The 20,004-nt window shown below is 44.5% G+C and overlaps 1 protein-coding gene across 2 annotated transcripts in view; it reads left to right on the top strand.

Annotated features, from left to right (window-relative positions):
* Nucleotides 1-14,085: 14,085 nt before the first annotated feature.
* Nucleotides 14,086-20,004, top strand: part of LOC126365858 (peroxidasin homolog) — a 1,186,130-nt gene continuing 1,180,211 nt past the window's right edge. The window contains exon 1 of one of the 2 annotated variants that reach the window (XM_050008525.1): nucleotides 14,086-14,406. In XM_050008525.1, the coding sequence (XP_049864482.1) occupies nucleotides 14,231-14,406 (176 nt within the window). In that variant the 5' untranslated portion in view covers nucleotides 14,086-14,230. The remainder of the gene's footprint in view (nucleotides 14,407-20,004) is intronic. The other variant, XM_050008523.1, reaches the window with a different exon arrangement.

Here is a 20,004-nt window from a genome sequence, read left to right as displayed (position 1 = left end):
GTCTCGGAGAAACCCCGACAGCAACGGCACCATGTTGAATAATGCTTTTCGTGCAGCCACAGGACGTCGTGTTACGACTCAAACTGTGCTCAATAAGCTGCATGATGTGCAACCTCACTCCCGACGTCCATGGCGAGGTCAGTATTTGCGACCACGACACCATGCAGTGCGGTACAGATCGGCGCAACAACATGCCGAATGGACCACTCAGGATTGGCATCACGTTCTCTTCACCGATGAGTGTCGCATATGCCTTCAACCACACAATCTTGTTTTCAGGCAACCCGGTGAGGCCGAAGGCCTTAGGCACTCTATCCGGCGAGTGCAGCAAGGTGGAGTTTCCCTGATGTTTAGTGGTGGCATTATGTGGGGGCGACGTACGCCACTGGTGGTCATGGAAGGCGCCGTAACGGCTGCGCGTTACGTGAAACCATTCTCCGACCAATAGTGTAAACATATCGGCAGAATATTGGGAGGCAATTGTCTTCATGGACGACAATTGGCGCCCCCATCGTGCACATCTTGTAAATGAGTTCCTTCAGGATAACGACATCGCTCGACTAGAGTGGCCAGCATGTTCTCCAGACATGAATCCTATCAAACATGCCTGGGATAGATTGAAAGGGGCTGTTTATGGGCCGGCCGGAGTGGCCGAGCGTTTCTAGGCGCTACAGTCTGGAACCGCGCGACTGCTGTGGTGCAGGTTCGAATCCTGCCTCGTGCATGGATGTATGTGATGTCCTTAGGTTCGTTAGGTTTAATTAGTTCCAAGTTCTAGGGGAATGACGACCTCAGAAGCTAAGTCCGTTAGTGCTCAGAGCTATTTGAACGTGACCCACCAACCACTCTGAGCGATCTACGCAGAATCGCCGTTTCAGAGTGGAACAATCTGGACCAACAGTGCCTTGATGAACTTGCGGATAGTATGCCAAGACGAATACAGGCATGCATCAATGCAGAAGGACGCGCTACTGGGTAATAGAGGTACCGGTGTATACAGCAGTCTGGGTCATCACCTCTGAAGGTCACACTGCATGATGGTACAACATGCAATGTGTGGTTTTCATGAGCAATAAAAATGGCGAAAATGATGTTAATTTCTATTCCAATTTTCCGTACAGTTTCCGGAAATCTCTTAACAGAAGTGTTACAAAACTTTTTCTGGTGTGTGTATTTAGCATATGTCCGTATATGTACAGATATTTCACCTGTGCGTCGAGTGAATGCTCTCATTCTCAAAAGCTGGTTGACGGAAGTACAGGTATTCACATGTCGTGACCTACAGTACTTTTTCACCCTCACACCCACACCTTTTATAGGTGGGAGATTCTTACCTACCGTCCCCCCCAGTGATTATTTCGAGACAGCAAATGAATGTGAACTAATTTTGGTTGACATTGTCCAGCCGCGCGGGGTAGCCGCGCAGTGTGAGGCGTCTTGCCACGGTTCGCGCGGCTACCCTCGTCAAAGGTCCGAGTCCTCCTTCGGGCATGGCTTTGTGTGATGTCCTTTAGTTTAAGTAGTGTGTAAGTCTACGAACCGATGACCTCAACTGTTTGGTCCCTTAGCAATTCACACACATTACATTACATCCAGTGGTTCAGGAGGAGACGTGCCACATACATCCACATATACATTTTTATAATTTGTAATGACTAGTTGATGATGAGAGTGATCATGGATCCGTATTTAGCTGAGTGCTAATATGAGTAGCCATAATTAAGTCTGAGAGTTATCTTCTAGCTTCCTGTCCTGCAATTAACTGCAGAGGCTAATTTTATCGTCACTTTCTCCCTGTGGCCTGGGACTCAATTTTGTAAACCATTATTGATGTTAGCTCGATTCTATTTGTTGCGGAATGTCTATTTGAATTTTGTTTTCATTATATTAAAGTTACCTAATGCTGTTAGTCTATTGTTGAGTACTGGCACCAAGAACTGTATACGGCTGTAAATTAAGTTCTTTTTGTCATCATTTCCCTATTTTTGAGAAGAATATTTTATTTTTAACTTATTCTTTGTGAGATTGAGCCCACACCTACAGAATCGACACCACTAACCACATTCCACCCAGATCGTTCGCCACACTGGTCCCAGAAGAAGAGGCCTACTGTTTGTGAAAGTCTTGGTTTCTTCTTCCGAGGAGAACCCGGATGACGTCACTCCACAGATTGGGTTTTGCTCTCAGGTTCGGACAAAAACAACCATGTTTCATCCCGGGTAATGACTCCGTCAAAACACTGTTTCCCCTCTTCAGTAAAGATCTTCATGAGACCCTCATACGCATTCTTCCTCATAGTTGTTCTTTCTCTTTTCAATAAACTAGGCACCCTACGTGCACAGAATTTTCTGTGCTCTAGTGACTATACCAGTGATACCACACTACTCAATGACAAACGAGTTATTTCAGCAATCTGTCGTGTCGTCACACATTTGTCATTTTGGATGATTTGATCAATGGTCTCCTTATTCACATCACTCATTGCCGTCGATGGTCTACCGAATAGTGGATTGTACAGTAGAGCGAAATCACCTTCTTTAAACCTCTGCAACCACGGCTGGGTACTGCTGCAATCCACTGTGTCCTCCTCACAAACAGAGAGCAAATTCCTGTGAATCGATGTGGCAGAGTCATCGCAGGTTTTGAAGAGGAACTCCATCACCTTCCATTGTCGCAACCTGATATCTACTTCACGATCCACTATGGCTCACATGTACATAAAAGAAAATGATTTTATACACCAACTTGTAGCTAAATGTTCCAAGTATGTTCACAAAACATTTCATTCTCCTCCTGAAAAAAAAATCACAGACGACTGTGCAAAACGTTTTGAACTCCCTTTGCAGCTGGCGTCCATGCCTGTCTCAACAACACAGAGGCACGTGACAATATACGTTTGCTGCCGAAATGGTGGCCTAGCGGCCGGCGTTTGCCCGATAAATTTGACGCCCTGTGGCGTCATTAGGTGAAGTTTCTGGATACGGGTTCCTATCCTCATACCGTGTAGTGATCGTCTCAACATAGACCAGTTAAATTTCAACCTGGCAGATAAAACACAACTGAAATCGGGTCCTTTAGTCTTTTAAAGCCACAAAATGCACAGGCGGAAACAAAAAGTATGTTTACGGTGTATCAATTTTATTATGACAGTCCACTAATGTTGTCTGGCTCTTAACGTGGATAACTACCCGAAAGCTGGGACTCAGGAATTACCTGTCTACATCATGAAAAACTAACCACTATAAACCTGAAAATGCCTTTACATTGACATAAAATTGTAATTGTTACAATTTTATGATAATTTAAATTGTTATTGAGTGTTTTTATTGTTATTTACAATGTAACAAAAGGTAGGGGCATAATTTCAGAAAACATTCTTCCTAAGTAGAGAAAGCTAACATGTTACATGTACATGGGTTCGGAAAAACCTTATTTCCATATTTGGGCTCAATTTCTATCTCTCTTCAAAACATTAATCATGGGGAACACACAGGAAAAGAACGCATTAACACAGTATCAAATACTTCCACAAGTGAGAGTATATCTTGTGACAGTGTTCCGAAGACAAGAGGTTTCAAATGCCCCACTAAATAAAAGTCTGCTCCACCTCTACCTTTCCATCTGTCACGGGATTTGCTATATAGAAACCTACCACTATTAACACTGAACTGGGAAGGAGCGCCATTGGGCATGAAGCAGATGTTTTGTATCACTTCTAAAGAAAAATGTTCTAGCAAAGCTGGTAGTTGTCTAAAGAAGCGTGGTAATTTTCTCTGTCAAGCCTGGTTGGGCCAACATGAGGCCCTTAAAAACAGTAGTCTACAATGCCGGCCCAAACGTTGCCAGAAAGTTTTGGTCAATGACGGGATTCCACAATTTGGTGAGGATTCTCGACAGATTGTACAGGTGCCGATTATGGAAACTGACAATTTGATAATGTTAGAACGAAACCTCATCCGTGAACAGCACATTTGTACTGAAGTGGTGATTGACTGAATCATTTGCATAAGTGTACCTGTGAACGAAATTCAGATGTTGCACGTAGTGTGGATATAGCTGGTTCTCGTGTAGCACTCTCCAGAGAGCTCCAGACAATTTTGTGATCAACATAACTTGTTGCAGCTAACTGGTTTAGCCTGACAGTACGGTTGTCGTTAACTACACGAAGACGTTCGTTTCCGAACCGAGATGTCCTCGTCGTTCCAAGCTGGTAACTAGGAGCGACTAGTAGGCTTAAACGTCCCTGCTCCCTAGGTGACGATCACTTGCTTAAAATGTTCACAATTAAGTGCCTGGCCGAGGGATTATCGAACCACTTTCAAGTTATTTCTCTACCGTTACACTCTCGAACAGCACGGGAGAAATGAACACTTATTATTCACGTGCGAGTTCGAATTTCTGTTAGCTTTTTACGCTGATCATTTCCCCTTATACAAATATAGGTGGCCACCAACAAAATATTTACCAACAAAATAATTTTACATTACGACGAGAATGGTGATGACTGGAATTTCATAAAAAACATCCTGCTGCAACGAAAAACGCCTTTCTTTTAATGATGGCCACCAGAACTCGCGTGTCATATCGGAGACACTGTCTCGCCTAATTTACGATAGTATAAAACAAACTACCCTCCCTTGAACTTCTGCGATGTCCTCCGTCAGTCCTATCTGATGCCATTCCCACATCGACAGCAATATTCTGGAAGAGGACGGGGTAGCCAGTCTCTTTAGCAGACCTCTTGCAAGTTGTAAGTGTCGTTCCAATAAAACGCACTCGTTGGTAGCTTCCCCCACAATATTATCTACGTAATCGCTCAAATTTAAGTTAGCCCTTATTGTAACCCTTTAGTATTTAGTTTTAATCTGTGTGATTAATCGTTCAAACGAAATTTAGCTGATTCCTTTTAGTACTCACGTGGGTGATCTCACACTTTTCATTATTTAGAGTCAATTGCCACTTATCGCAACATACAGATACCCTGCCTAAATAATTTTTCCAGTTGACGACTTTACTAGACGGTAAATGACAGCACTGCAAACAATGTAAGATGGTTGGTCAGATTGTCTGTTAAATCGTTTACACCGATTAGGAAAATTAGAGAACCTGTAACACTTCCTTAGGGAACGCCAGATACCACTTTTTTTTACTCGATGACTTCCCGTCAGTTACTATTAACTGTAACCTACGCAACAGCAAATCACAAATCCAGTCACAAAACTGAGACAATACTCCGTAGGCTTGTGAGGAACGGTGGCAAAAGCCTTCTGGAAACCAAGAAATATAGAATCAATTTGAGATCCTCTGTCGACACACTGATTCCTTCGTGTGTATAAAGAGCTCCTTATGTTTCACAAGAACGATATTTTCTATATCCATGCTACCTGTTAATATATTGTTTCCTTCGTAGTAATTCATAATGTTATAACACAGTATATGTTCCTAAATATTATAGCAAATAACCCTTACTGATAGGGGTCTGCAGTTCAGCAGATTACTTCTGTTTTCTTTGTATTTGTGTGGACCATGTTGAGGAGTTGTAGAAACTGGACTCTGACACTGAAATAAAGCGTTTCCGGATCTACGGCCATAATACATAAGAGGGCTATTGGGAAAGTAACGTCTGAACGATCGCGAGATGGAATCACAGTGGAAACTCGATTATACTTTCCATAAATGTGCTGGACAGTGTCGCTAGCATGCCCGACGCTCGCGTCACGTCGTTCTTTTTAATTCTGAGCGCGTAATGAACCCGTAAAGAAGCCTAGGAAATAATGTCTATCGCCAAGTATGCTGGTGTAGAATATTAAAGAAACAGAAGGAAATTTTGCAGAGTTGCGTTTATTTTGCCACAAAACAGTGTAAACAGGTGCTAGTAAAGCAGAAAGAGAACGTAAACGACAGCAACATATTTAACGGTGGACAAAAATTTTCTTCGTTTTTTCCAACTTGACGTGTTTGCACATACACTACGACAACTGGTTAATGTTCTTACTGTGGGGTGTGACCACCTCTGGCAGCAGTACAGACCTGACAACTACGCAACATGCTGTTAATGATGTCATCAATCTCATATTGAGATAGTTACACTCATTCCTCCTGCAGCACTGGTCGCAGATCTTGAAGGGTGGTTGGTAGATGCTGACGTGATACAACCCATCTCCACAGTGCACCCCAGACATTTTATAGTGGATTCATAGCGGTAAAGCGAGCAGGCCACACCAAACTTGCAATATCTTCCGTTTCCAAGAGAACATCAACTACCTGTGCTCTATGAGGTCGAACATTATTGTCACGATACCTGAAGGCAGTTAAACCTTCCCAATTCACACATATAATTACACGAAGAGGTGTTCGAGTGGTCAGCATAATCTCCGCCCACACCGCTGGGATCTTCCTCAATATCGGTCTTTCAACAGTGTTTGGTTTCCGAAATCAAGTTCCACATTATCTCCACATGCGAATCTGTTACGAACCACTCTGCAGACAAAAGCAGCACTCATCGGTGGAAAAAACATTCTCCCACAGTTACACAGTCCAGGTGGCATGTTGACAGCTCCACCCACTCTACATATCCCCTTCTCTGACGACGTTTCAGAGGTACACATAGAGCAGGTCTCCGACAATAACAGCTACTCTGGCGAAGTCTTCTGTACACAATTTGCCTCGATTAAGCATGTGCAACGGATGCTGCGAGGTCAGATGCCAGTTGCCGTGCAGTACCAAGGTGACACCGTTGTGTCCTTACAGCCAAATAACTGTCTTCTCTTTCTGATGTCACATGTGGTCCGCTCTGTCCTGATCTTCGGGATACAGTTTCGGTCTCTATAAACTGTCGACAAAAAACAGAACGAGCCACATTGAGCCATCGCGCCACATCAGTTTGCGAGTGGCCCGCTTCCTTTCTTTGTATGGTCCTCCACCGCTTGTCTCCTTTTTTCCATACTGCAGTGTCTGTGACTGTGTACACAGCGACTGTGAATGTGGGACTACACGGCAAACATTACCTCGATGGATAGGTGTCCTGACGTCGTCATTAGCATGGTGGTCTGTTGACTGGAGTACCATCTTCCATGCAGAATACGATTATACGGACACGTGTTGACAATTTGTATGATTATATAGTTAACTGGACACAGGTCGGGGATATAGCTATTTGTCGCTTTAGTTTGGGACACCAGTAAGTGAGTGCCTGTGGGAAATTTCGCCTGATTTCATGTAGCCCACACGACACACCTGTCATGCATTTCCTTCTTCATGACAATTCTCTGCCGCACATTGCAGGGGTAATGACGATAATCCAGTAAAGTTTTCGATGGAAGTGTTTGATTGCCCTCCATACAGCCTGGACCTGTCTTCCTCTGATATTCATCCCTGCTCACTTGAACCGCTGGCTATGAAGACAAAGTTTTGGCATAGACAACAGGCTGCAGATTGTCGTGAATATAGGAAATACTCATGCCAGTTCATTAATTGAGTTTAGAAAGAAGTTCTTGTCCAAGAGGAAACAGAGCACCTGTTCTCAGAACGGAAGCGGTAAACCAATGCCCGGCCGGTGTGGCCGTGCGGTTCAAGGCGCTACAGTCTGGAACCGAGCGACCGCTGCGGCCGCAGGTTCGAATCCTGCCTCGGGCATGGATGTGTGTGATGTCCTTAGGTTAGTTAGGTTTAATTAGTTCTAAGTTCTAGGCGACTGATGACCTCAGAAGTTAAGTCCCGTAGTGCTCAGAGCCATTTGGTAAACCAATATTTGTCACCGATAGCGGTCACGTGACGCGCAACAGCAGTTCTAGTGACTTGCTGCTCATGCTGTAGCATACTGAGGTCGTAAGGAAAGAAATTCCAAAAATGTCCAAACATGAGTGGCTCCAGGCAACAACCGCGTGACCAACCACAGGTCAGGTTCATTGAAGCATGTAGCAGGGTGGCGTGCAAGTGAAGCCGTATGAATAGGACTAGCCTGCACTATTGGAGAGAGGAGGGCACCGGCAACTAGCAGATGGAGTCGTCTCCACGACACCCGCGAGTCTGAACTGGATTTATTTTACGAGCCTCGGCCGAAGTAGGTCGCGTATCGGACTGACAGAATGACGTGTTAATTCATCATAGGTGGGAATTTGTAAATGGGAAAGCGTGGCAGCTCTACTTTCCAGTAATGAACTCACATCGGCAGTTCTATCCTTTTCCTGAGTAACACTACCGTGTTTGTTGCACCACTAAGGCCCGATTTTCAGCCGAGGTCGAGAAATTAGTAGGTGGTCCACCACCTGTTAACCTCATCGATTTAATTGTTCCAGGTAAGGTAATCTAGTTGTCCTTCTCACTGCCTGTCAGGACACGACAAGATCAACGTAGGGAACTGGCAGAAAACACAGGCGGTTGCCTTCAGTCATGAGGGTATTGAAAACCTGGTAGAACGCTACGACAAATAACTCAGTCGGTGCAGCGACTATGTAGAGAAGTAGGTGGAAGGTGTACCTAACTGATGCAAATGAAACATTTTTGATTCTCACTGTGGTTTCTAGTTGGTAACCGATCGGAACTTACTTTCCGAATAGCCTTCGCATTTTCTTCCTCTCTGTATGAGGAATTATTTATTTATTTATTGGCAATTTAAAGACCTGTTGCCTAATGTTTCAAAACATATGGTACACGCTACAGTTTTCGTTTGTCATCTTTTTTGTAGTTTTTGGTTTTGTGTTTGTCTGATAAAGAATAACATGTTTTTTAAATATAGCTGTAATTTGAGGTTGGAATATAAATGCTTTATTTGTTTTAAGAAGAATGTAAAACGATGATAGGATAGAGAAGAAATTTGTTACTGCCATCACCGATTGCAAGTGGCGGTGAATACCTTGGAATGGTTTCTTCGAGTTCGTTGATTGCCAGTCAAACATTCTGTGCTTTCTTTGCTAGATAGACAGTACCTTGCACTACATTTCCTCTAGCATTCGCTGTCCTTAACAATTATTTGAATCATATGTACAATTTGTCAGTGTATTTTGACATTTTTATATCTGTTTCATAATTGTAGGTGTATTATTTACTGTTACATCTCGTCTTCCTCCAGCTCCTGTTCTTCTTCAGTGTCACTGTTTTCGCTGTCACTGTGGGTGTTGTCGTCCACCTTCTGGAGATTGTTGTTACGTTGCATATAACCATGTCTGTTATATCGTGTCCGCTGGTACTCTTCACGTGTTGTTTTTGAATTAACGCATTTAGTTGTGTCCATTGTTCTTTGTCCCTTATTGCTGTGTATATATGTATCTCCGTATTTGTGTAGTCTAATTGTAGTGCGTAGTGTGTATCTGTTGTTCGCGTATTGACCGCAGAAGAAGACTGTTTGTTATAGAGAACCTTCTTCCCCGCACGTGCATGTAGCTGTCTGTCTCAGACTCACACGGTTTAAGTGCGTGGAATAATGTCCATGTCCAGTTAATAAATGTACCACACCGCGGCTGGGATCGATATGTTTCATTCTCAACCGCCCCCTTACGTGACAGAGAAATTCGTGCTACCTACGTCGCTTACCAGTCTCAAACCACTCACTTTGCCACGTGGCCAAAATTCCACCTCTGTAAATAGTGCGTCAAGCACAAATAACATTGCTTGGATTGTTTTACAACTGTGAGCCTGCCTCTATTCTTTGATTATTGCTTCAGCTAACACACTGACAATTGTGGTGTTATACATCCAAGTGAGCATTAGTAAAATAACGTAAGCAGTTGTCAGGCGAGAAAAAAATTTGAGACCCCTGAAAGAAAGTGTCCCAGATAGATATCTTAGGTATTGCGAAACAACTCAAATCACTTGAGGCAAGTCTTCCGGTCCAGATGGTATACCAATCAGGTTCATTTCAGAGTATGCAGACACAATAGCGCCTTTCTTAGCAATCATATACAACCGCTCACTTGACGAAAGGTCTGTTCCTAAAGACTGTAAAGTAGCACAGGTCACACCAATATTCAAGAAAGGAAATAGGAGTAACCCATTGAATTACAGACCCATATCACTGCCCTCAATTTGCTATAGGATTTTGGAGCATATACTGTACTCGAACATTATAAATCACCTTGAAGAAAATGACATATTGATACATAACCAACACAGATTCAGAAAATATCGTTCTTGTGCAACACAGCTATCTCTTCATTCCCATGAAGTAATGAGTGCTATCGACAAGGGATCTCAGACCGTTTCAGTATTCCTAGTTTTTACAGAAGGCTTTTGATACCATTCCTCACAAGCGACTATTAATCAAATTGCGTGCATATGGAGTATCGTCTCAGTTGTGTGGCTGGATTCGTGATTACCTCTCAGAGAGGTCACAGTTCGTAGTGATAGACGGTAAATCATCGAGCAGAACAGAAGTATCTGGCGTTCCGCAAGGTAGAGGCATAGGCCCTCTGCTGTTCCTGATTTACATAAATGATCTAGGTGATAATCTGAGCAGCCCCGATAGAATGTTTGCAGATGATGCTGTGATTTATCGTCTAGCAAAATCATCAGACGATCAATTCCAACTACAAAATGATCTAGAGAGAATTTCTGTCTGGTGCGGAAAGTGGCAACTGGCACTAAACAAAGAAAAGTGAAAGGTCATCCACATGCGTACTAAAAGAAATCCGATAAATTTTGGGTATACGATAAATCGCAAAAATCTGATGGCTGTCACTTTGCCTAAATACCTGTGAATTACAATTACGAGCAACTTAAATTGGAAAGACCAGATAGATAATATCGTGGGTAAGGTGAAGCAAAGACTGCGCTTTGCTGGCAAAACACTTAGAAGATGCGACAAACCCACTAAAGAGACAGCCTACATTACACTGGTCCGTCCTCTGCTGGAATATTGCTGCGCTGTGTGGGATCCTTACCGGGTAGGATTGACGGAGGACAACGAAAAAGTGCAAAGAAGGGCAGCTCGTTTCGTGTTATAGCGCAATAGGGGTGAGAGTGTTACTGATATGATACGCGAGTTAGGGTGGCTGTCACTGAAACAAAGGCGGTTTTCTTTGCGGCGAGATCTATTTACGAAATTTATATCACCAACTTTCAGTTCCGAATGCAAAAATATTTTATTGACACCCACCTACGTAGGGTCGTCATATTATGGTAGTCATAATAAAATAATAGAAATCGGAGCTCGAACGAAAGGATTTGTGTGTACCATTTTCTCACGTGCCATTCGAATGTGGAATGGTAGAGAAGTAGTATGAAAATGGTTAGTTGAACCCTTTGCCAGGCACTTAAGTGTGTATCGCAGAGTAACCATGTAGATGTAGATGTACACTATTGGCCATTAAAATTGCTACAGCAAGAAGAACTGCAGATGATAAACGAGTATTCATTGGACAAATATATTACACTACAACTGACATGTGATTACATATTCATCCAATTTGGGTGCATAAATCCTGAGAATTCAGTACCCAGAACAAACACCTCTGGCCGCAATAACGTCCTTGATACGCCTGGGCATTGAGTCAAACAGAGCTCGGATGGCGTGTATAGGTACAGCTGCCCATGCAGCTTCAACACGATACCACAGTTCATCAAGAGTAGTGACTGGCGTACTGTGACGCGCCATTTGCTCGGCCGGCATTGACCAGACGTTTACAATTGGTGAGAAATCTGGAGAATGTGCTGGCCAGGGTAGCAGTCGAACATTTTCTGTATCCAGAAAGGCCCGTACAGGTCGTGCATTATCCTGCTGAAATGTAGGGTTTCGCAGGGATCGAATGAAGGGTAGAGCCACATCTGAAATGTAGCGTCCACTGTTCAAAGTGCCGTCAGTGCGAACAAGAGGTGACCGAGACGTGCGACCAATGGCACCCCATACCATCACGCCGGGTGATACGCCAGTATGGCGATGACGAATACACGCTTCCAATGTACGTTCACCGCGATGTCGCCAAACACGGATGCGATCATTCTGATGCTGTAAACAGAACCTGGATTCACATGAAAAAACGAGGTTTTTTCCATTCGTGCAGTCCGGTTTGTCGTTGAGTAGTTGAGTACACCACCGCAGGCGCACGTGTCTGCGATGTAGCGTAAAGGGTAACCGCAGCCACGGTCTCCGAGCTGATAGCGCATGCTGCTGCAAACGTCGTCGAACTGTTCGTGCAGATGGTTGTTGTCTTTCAAACGTCCCCATCTGTTGACTCAGGGATCGAGACGTGGCTGCACGATCCGTTATAGCCATACGGATAAGATGAATGTCACCTTGACTTCTAGCGATACGAGGCCATTGGGATCCAGCACGGCGTTCCGTATTGCCCTTCTGAACCCACCGATTCCACATTCTGCTACCAGTAATTGGATCTCGACCAACACGAGCAGAAATGTCGCGACATGGTGAAGCACAATCGCGATTGGCTACAATCCGATCTTTATCAACGTCTCAGCAGGCAACGCCGGTCAACTGCTGTTTGTGTATGAGAAATCGGTTGGAAACTTTCCTCATGTCATCACGTTGTAGGTGTAGCCACCTGCACCAGCCTTGTGTAAATGGTCTGAAAAACTAGTCATTTACCGAGCGAGGTGGCGTAGTGGTTAGCACACTGGACTCGCATTCGGGAGGACGACGGTTCAATCCCGTGTCCGGCCATCCTGATTTAGGTTGTCCGTGATTTCCCTAAATCGTTTAAGGCAAATGCCGGGATGGTTCCTTTGAAAAGGGCATGGCCGATTTCCTTCCAAATCCTTCCCTAACCCGAGCTTGTGATCCGTCTCTAATGACCTCGTTGTCGACGGGACGTTAAACACTAACAACCACCACCACTAGTCATTTGTATATCACAGCATATTTTGCCTGTCGGTTAAACTTCACGTCTGTAGCACGTCATCTTCGTGGTGTAGCAGTCTTAACGGCCAGTAGTGTAGACTGCGAGCTAGCAGCACAGCACCGTGATTGGGCTGTAGTCTGCAAGATAATTAGTAATCGTGTAAGTGTTTGGTGGGAATCCCATGGAAATGCGCTGTTTAAAGCTACGAATGGGCCATTACTGGTGCGGCAACACTTGTACGAAGCAGCACAGTGGTGTAATGAAAACTCATTTTATTATTCTGTAATTAAACAGTGATATAGCTCATGTAATGTTATTTTTAACGTTGTTTAATTAAACTAGCATAAACAGTGGTTTGTTCGTACATGTTTGCCTTGGTAACATAAAGACGGCTGTCCTTTATTTGTCTATAAAATACGCCTGTACGTGTCAAGCCGGTCAGCGTGGCAGAGAGGTTCTAGGTGCTAGAGTCTGGAACCGCGCGACCGCTACGGTCGCAGGGTCGAATCCTGCCTCGGGCATGGTTGTGTGTGATGTAGCTAGGTTAGTTAGGCTTAAGTAGTTCTAAGTTCTAGGGGACTGATGACATCAGCAGTTAAGTGCCATAGTGCTCAGAGCCATTTGAACCATTTTTGTTTGTGTCACGAAAATAGGCCCGCCAGCTCGATAATTAAGCTGACGTGTCATCATACCAGTACACTTGTTACTGTGTGTTGCTTATCTAGTCTTCATCTCTTCAACCAGTACCTTGCAGCTCTGTATTTGATCGTGGTATCTACGGGGCATATTCCGAGCATCATACGCAGTGCATCCACTAAGATGGTGCCGAAGGCCACAGATAGCCGAGGTGTGAGGAGTGCTTCCTGAAATTTTCTTCTTTGTTAAGCTCTTTAGTTGAGCTCGGAGAAGCTTATAGGGTGTGTGTTCTGTGAGATGGGGAACCTTCGAAGGAAATTAGGTTTCCGGCAGGCAGAAGAACAACTTCATAAGCAGCAACACGGTCAGTTTCGAGGCACTGCCGAAAGCGGACACAAAGGAAGAGGTCAGTAGCGACGGCCGGACGAGGGCGGCGCGTGCGGGCACCCGAATCGGCGCGGCAGCAGTAAAGGAATCGTCGACCCGCCGCCGCCACAGCGCCTCCTACCGCCGCTGCCACCGTGTGTGTGTGCGCGTGTGTGTGTGTGTGTGGCGGGGCTCGAGGGGTTGGTGGGAAGAGGGGAGAGGCGAGCGTCGGCGCGGTGGTGGGGGGAGCGTGCCGTGGCGGCGCGCAGCATCCGCGCCGGCGCTCAGTCGCAGCCCGGAGCCGGCCCCGCACGGACGCCGGCCAGCCGCCCCGCGCTACGTCACACGCCACTCACCGACACCGACACACACACGCACACAAACAGAGCTCCGGCGCCCGGTCCCTCCCGAGTGAGCCAGCCAGCGCCGGCATCGGCATGCTGCGGCCGTGGGCAGCGGTGGCGCTGTTCATGGTGGCGGTGGCGGCGGCGTCTGTGGGCGGCGTGACGGCCCAGGCCTGTCCGCCGCGCTGCCTCTGCTTCCGGACCACCGTGCGCTGCATGTTCCTGCAGCTCGAGACCGTGCCGCCCATCCCCAAGGAGGCCACTGTCGTGTGAGTACCGCCTCAGCACACCACGTGTCCGCCACCGCTCCGGCCCACTAGTCCGCGCCACTCTTCCCCAGTGCATTACCCCCTCCATCCCCACCCAATCTTACAAATTTACTGCCACAATTCACGGTCAACTAATTTACGAGTAATCAGCGCAGAGTTCGGCGTTCTTTGGAAAAAAAGTGGCCTGTTATAATTAGAGCGAATACATTCCTGGTAGAATTTTCGTGACAGTAAGCGACAGCACAAGACGAAAATGTCCAGGAAACATGGGCTGTACAGTCCATACCTTAACATCTGTTGCTACTTGTTCATCACCTTTAGTGAAACACATCCATCCTACAGCAAGCTGTACCTATGTTATTGTCATTGTTGTCTTCAGTCTGATGACTCATTTGATGCAGGTCTCCCTGCTACTCTATCCTGTGCAAGCTTCTTCATCCCCCAGTACATACTGCAGCCTACATCCTTCTGAATCTGCTTAGTGTATTCAACCCTTTGGTCTTCCTCTACGATTTTTACCCTCCACACTGCCCTCCAGTACCAACCGATCCCTTCGTCTAGTCAAGTTGTGCCACAAACTCCTCCACTCCCCAATTCTATTCAATACTCCATCGTTAGTTATGTGATCTACCCATTTGATCTTCAGCATTCTTCTGTAGCACCACATTTCGAAAGCTTCTATTCTATACTTGTAGAACTATTTATCGTCCATGTTTCACTTCCACACATGGCTACACTCCATACAAACACTTTCAGAAACGACTTCCTGACACTTAAATCTATACTCGATGTTAACAAATTTCTCTTCTTCAGTAATGCTTTCCTTGCCATTGCCACTCTACACTTTATATCCTCTCTACTACGACCATCATCAGTTATTTTGCTCCCCTAATACCAAAACTCCTTTCCTACTTTAAGTGTCTCATTTCCTAATCTAATTCCCTCAGCATCACCCGACTAAATTCGACTACATTGCATTATTCTCGTTTTCCTTTTGTTGATGTTCATCTTATACCCTCCTTTCAAGATACTATCCATTCTGTTCAACTGCTCTTCCAAGTCCTTTGCTGTCTCTGACAGAAGTACGATGTCATCGGCGAGCGTCAAAGTTTTTATTTCTTCTCCATGGATTTTAATACCTACTTCGATCTTTTCTTTTGTTTCCCTTACTGCTTGCTCAATATACAGATTGAATAGCATTGGGGAGAGGCTACAACCCGGTCTCACTCCCTTCCCAACCACTGCTTCCATTTCAAGTCCCTCGATTCATAACTGCCGTCTGGTTTCTGTACAAATCGTAAATAGCCTTTCGCTCCCTCTATTTGACCCCTGCCACCTTCAGAATTTGAAAGAGAGTATTCCAGTCAACATTTCTCTAATTCTAAAAATGCTAGAAACGTAGGTCTGCCTTTCCTTAATCTTTCTTCTAAGATAAGTTGTAGGTTCAGTATTGCCTCACGTGTTCCAACATTGCCTAACTATAAGAAGCAATAAACAAATGTCACATAGTTCCGTTATTCTCCATGTTCACAGCAAGTACTGAGCATCAGTTAGTATTGTTACTGTACCTCATTCACTGTTTTGGGTAAATGCAAGGCACAGATTATTTCGAGTGGTACGCAAAAAATATTTTTTGATAAGTTTGTGAAATAATTTTAATCGTACATTGTAGTTTTATCTTTGCACTTACCAGCATAATCTCACTATCTCCTTCGGAAAAGGTTCAAAATATTAAAATTTGTGTGAAATCTTACGAGACTTAACTGCTGAGGTCATCAGTCCATAAGCTTACACACTACTTAACCAAAATTATCCTAACGACAATCACACACACCCATTCCCGAGGGAGGACTCGAACCTCTGCTGCGACCAGTCCATGACTGCAGCGCCTTAAACCGCTCGGCTAATCCAGCGCGGCGGAAGAGACAACGGTACCGACCGACCGCCGTGCCATCCAAAGGCGTCGCTGGATGCGGATATGAATGGACATGTGGCTAGCACACCGCTCTTCCGGTCGTTATCAACTTTCGTGACCGGAGCTGTTACTTCCCAATCGAGGAGCTGCTCAGTTGACCTCGCAAGGACGAGCGCACCCACCCCAGCTAGAAGCGCTCGGCAGACCGGAACGGACATCCATCACAGTGCTAGCTAAGCCCGACAGCATTTAACATTGGTGATGTGTCGGTAACCGATGTTACCTCTGCGTCAAAATTGCCTTCCAGCATAATGGAAGTCTGTTATTCCACAGACATGATCTTGTGATACGGTCAGGCAAATGGACGGAACTCTCGATCTCCTGTCCTAACGAAAAACATCCCGAACGTAAGATACCGTCTGCACAAGTCAGCTAATTTTTCAGCTGCTAGCCGACTCTGGTTCTGTACTTTCAACACCGGTGGTTCATGGCAGTCCTCCCATCATTCGTGCTGCTGTTGTAGAGGAGCGTTTATTCAAATGAGCGCGAAAAGATTGTCAAACCAATGTACGTAGAATTTCACCGTTAGTCGGGGATAGACATTCTCTATTCAGGACGATCCTGCGTGAACGTTTGCTATAACCAAAGCTCTTCGGCCAGAATATCAAATGGCTCAAATGACTCTAAGCTCTATGGGACATAGCATCTAAGGTCATCCGTCCCCTAGACTTAGAACTACTTAAACCTAACTAACGTAAGGACATCGCACACATCCATGCCCGAGGCAGGATTCGAACCTGCGACCGTAGCAGCAGCAGCGTGTTTCCGAACTAAAGCGCCTATCACCGCTCGGCCACAGCGCCCGGCCCAGAATATCAGCCACAAAGAAGGCACTTCTGCCAATGGCTATTGCACAGATGTGGTGAAGATGCACTTCTCAGAAAAAAGATACCATTCACAGCTGAAGCGGGTTTCACGCGTGATGGGGTTGTCAGTTTTCATAACTAATATGTGTAGAGTGATACAAATCCACACAGAGTTGAAGAAGGAAGGCATGGAAAAGTATTAATGGTGACGAATTACAGCACCTTACATATGACCAAGCAGGTTCACTGATACAAAACGTCGTTAGATGCTGCCAAAAGTCTTGCCCTACTGGAGGTACGATTACAACAAAGCTGGAGATTTGGTTCATGCGTGATGAAGCACCAGCCCATTTTCTCCGAAATGTCCTAGAACACTTCACACATACGTTTAATGGACAATGGATTGGTTGCGGTGGCCCAGTATTTGGACCAGTTCGTTCCACCGATCTCAATCACTTGAACCCTTTTTTTTTGTGGGAACTATACATATTTTTTGTGTATGCAAGCTCCATTAACGAAGTACAAACACTATAGGATCGCTTCCCCATTGTCTGCAAGCATATTCGTGACCAACCTCGAGTTTTTCAGAGAGATTACCTGAGACGTCGGACGGAAGCATGCCTTAATATGAATGGATATCATACTGAGAAACTCCTTTAGCGATGGATCACAAGTGCAAGTCGTATGTACTAGCAAGCAGGTTGCATTAGAAGCTCTGCTGCCTGACAGTTGTAGAACAATGTGTTCTTATTTGTTTATTAACTTTTTTACTGCTTTCTGGAGGTAGTTCGTAGAAACTAAGAGATCACGATAGAAGAGACGTTCACATTAGAGAAGATGAAAAAGTGCGCAGAGCTTTTAAGATATGTCTTTTACAGCCAATGTTTACTGAAAATTTTTGTAATGGTTTTGGTCATATTACTTCACAAAATGTGAAACATTTTTTAAAAAAACTCTGTATTAGAAAGCGGCTCAAGTTTCTTCTTACAAGACATGGGTGAACGCCATGGATCAAGACAGTCCGGTAAAGCAGTATTTTTTGTCTTCCCAAATGGATTTGGCCCACTACTACACGTCGGCCTGTTATCGAAGTTACGTCCGTGTTATGGTATTAGGTAAAATTAGTGACAGGGTAGAAGATTTCTTGGTAAGAAGGTCGCAGCAGCTCATCTTGGATGGAGAGTTCTCGACAGATGTAGAAGTAATTTCAAATGTACCCCAGAAAAGTATATTGGAACTTTTACTGTTCATTTTGTATACAGGCTGTTAAAAAAAAAAAAAGGAGTCACATGTTCTTACAAGAGGTAAAATTCGTCAAAGTTAGAAGGGAAGTTCCCATATAAGTCCGAAAATTTATAACTGTTGAGACATTAGACGTTTTACTTAAGATGAGTTAATGCATACCACCATGCCAAGCAAAAACCACAACTGCCCTCTGCGTTTTTGAAGTTCTGGTAAAACGCTTGCAAGACAGAATTTTGCTTTTACTTCGGAAAACAGCAAGACAGAATGCGTCTGTGGTGATTTAGGTCTCCGGTGGTTTCCCAAAACCATTTCATGTACCCTGGATGCTTTGGTGTACCCCACTCGAGAAAGTGCTTAGCCTGTTACCACAGTGATTCCAAAACGAAACGAACGAAACAAACAGAGCTGGGCTAGCGATTAAAACGCCTATTCTATGCGAATCCTCGTCTGGGTATCCCAATTTCAAGGTTTTTCACAATTTTCTTACATCATGTAAGGAGAATGCCGGGCCGATTCCTTCTAAATGGTCTGGGATGGTGACGCACCTTTTTTTCCCCTGTGCCTCCGAGTTCGTTCTCCAGCGTTCTGTAACGTTCCTGTATAGGAAAGAAACGACAGCCTTCTGGGTTTTATCTGGAAGTGTAACAGTGAAAATGATGTGTTCTCAGAGGGAGCGCTCTTATAAATCACAAGCTTAACTCCATTTCCCGGTTCAGTTAACAGGTTCTTGATAGCGCGTGGACCATATAGTGAAGCGCTACCAGTTGCTTCACTGACCTACTTACGTGTTTATTTACCAACAGCACTATTTTCCGGACCTCAGACCTTCTAATCAGATATATTACTTGCTGAGGATTTAATTTAGTTGAGACTGAAACGGATTTACTTCCCTCTTGTCAGAATATTTGTTGCTTATGGAGGAATGGGGGAAGTTGAACGTATATCAAATTGCAATGTGTCTTCAGGTGGTTCAATTGGTGGAAGACTACCGAAGAGGAAGTATGGAAATTCGAGCCTTGGTCCGACCCGACCCGTTAAATCGCTACATGCAGTTTATTCGATATAGTAGTTCACATCGGGTATCATTGAAAGTGAAATATTGTCACATTTAGAAATGTTGTTGACGAAAGTTTTCTTCTGTACCAGACAAAAGAAGTTAAGGAACGAGTTGCACGATGGGTGTCACGAGCAACTAAAGGATCTGCCAACGTCAATAAATCTCCGAATCCAAAAGCACAACCACAACCGAGATCCTCCGTGTGCGAGAAGTGTAGGTACGAGAGCGAAACTATGAGGATAAACGCTCGTTATTACTTATACTCTTCAGCCGTAACTCCTAAACAAAGTGGAAAGGAACTGATTATAGAGACAAACACATATATTTATTATGTAGTGCCATTGGCTGTAACCACCGCATTCGAGAGTGCGAACATACAAATTTCAAAACGAGTTACGGTCTTGCATATATATGGACACATAGTAGATATAACAATGGATGGTTTGTTCGCTATGTCAGATCCTAGAAGTAAAAACAGAAGATATGATAAATTCAGTATATTAAGTATTTAATAA

Source organism: Schistocerca gregaria, chromosome 4 (genome assembly GCF_023897955.1).
Source record: "Schistocerca gregaria isolate iqSchGreg1 chromosome 4, iqSchGreg1.2, whole genome shotgun sequence".
Taxonomy (NCBI): Eukaryota; Metazoa; Arthropoda; class Insecta; order Orthoptera; family Acrididae; genus Schistocerca; species Schistocerca gregaria.
The sequence above is the reverse complement of the archived record's forward strand: the minus strand, read 5'-3'. Positions and strand labels throughout refer to the sequence as shown.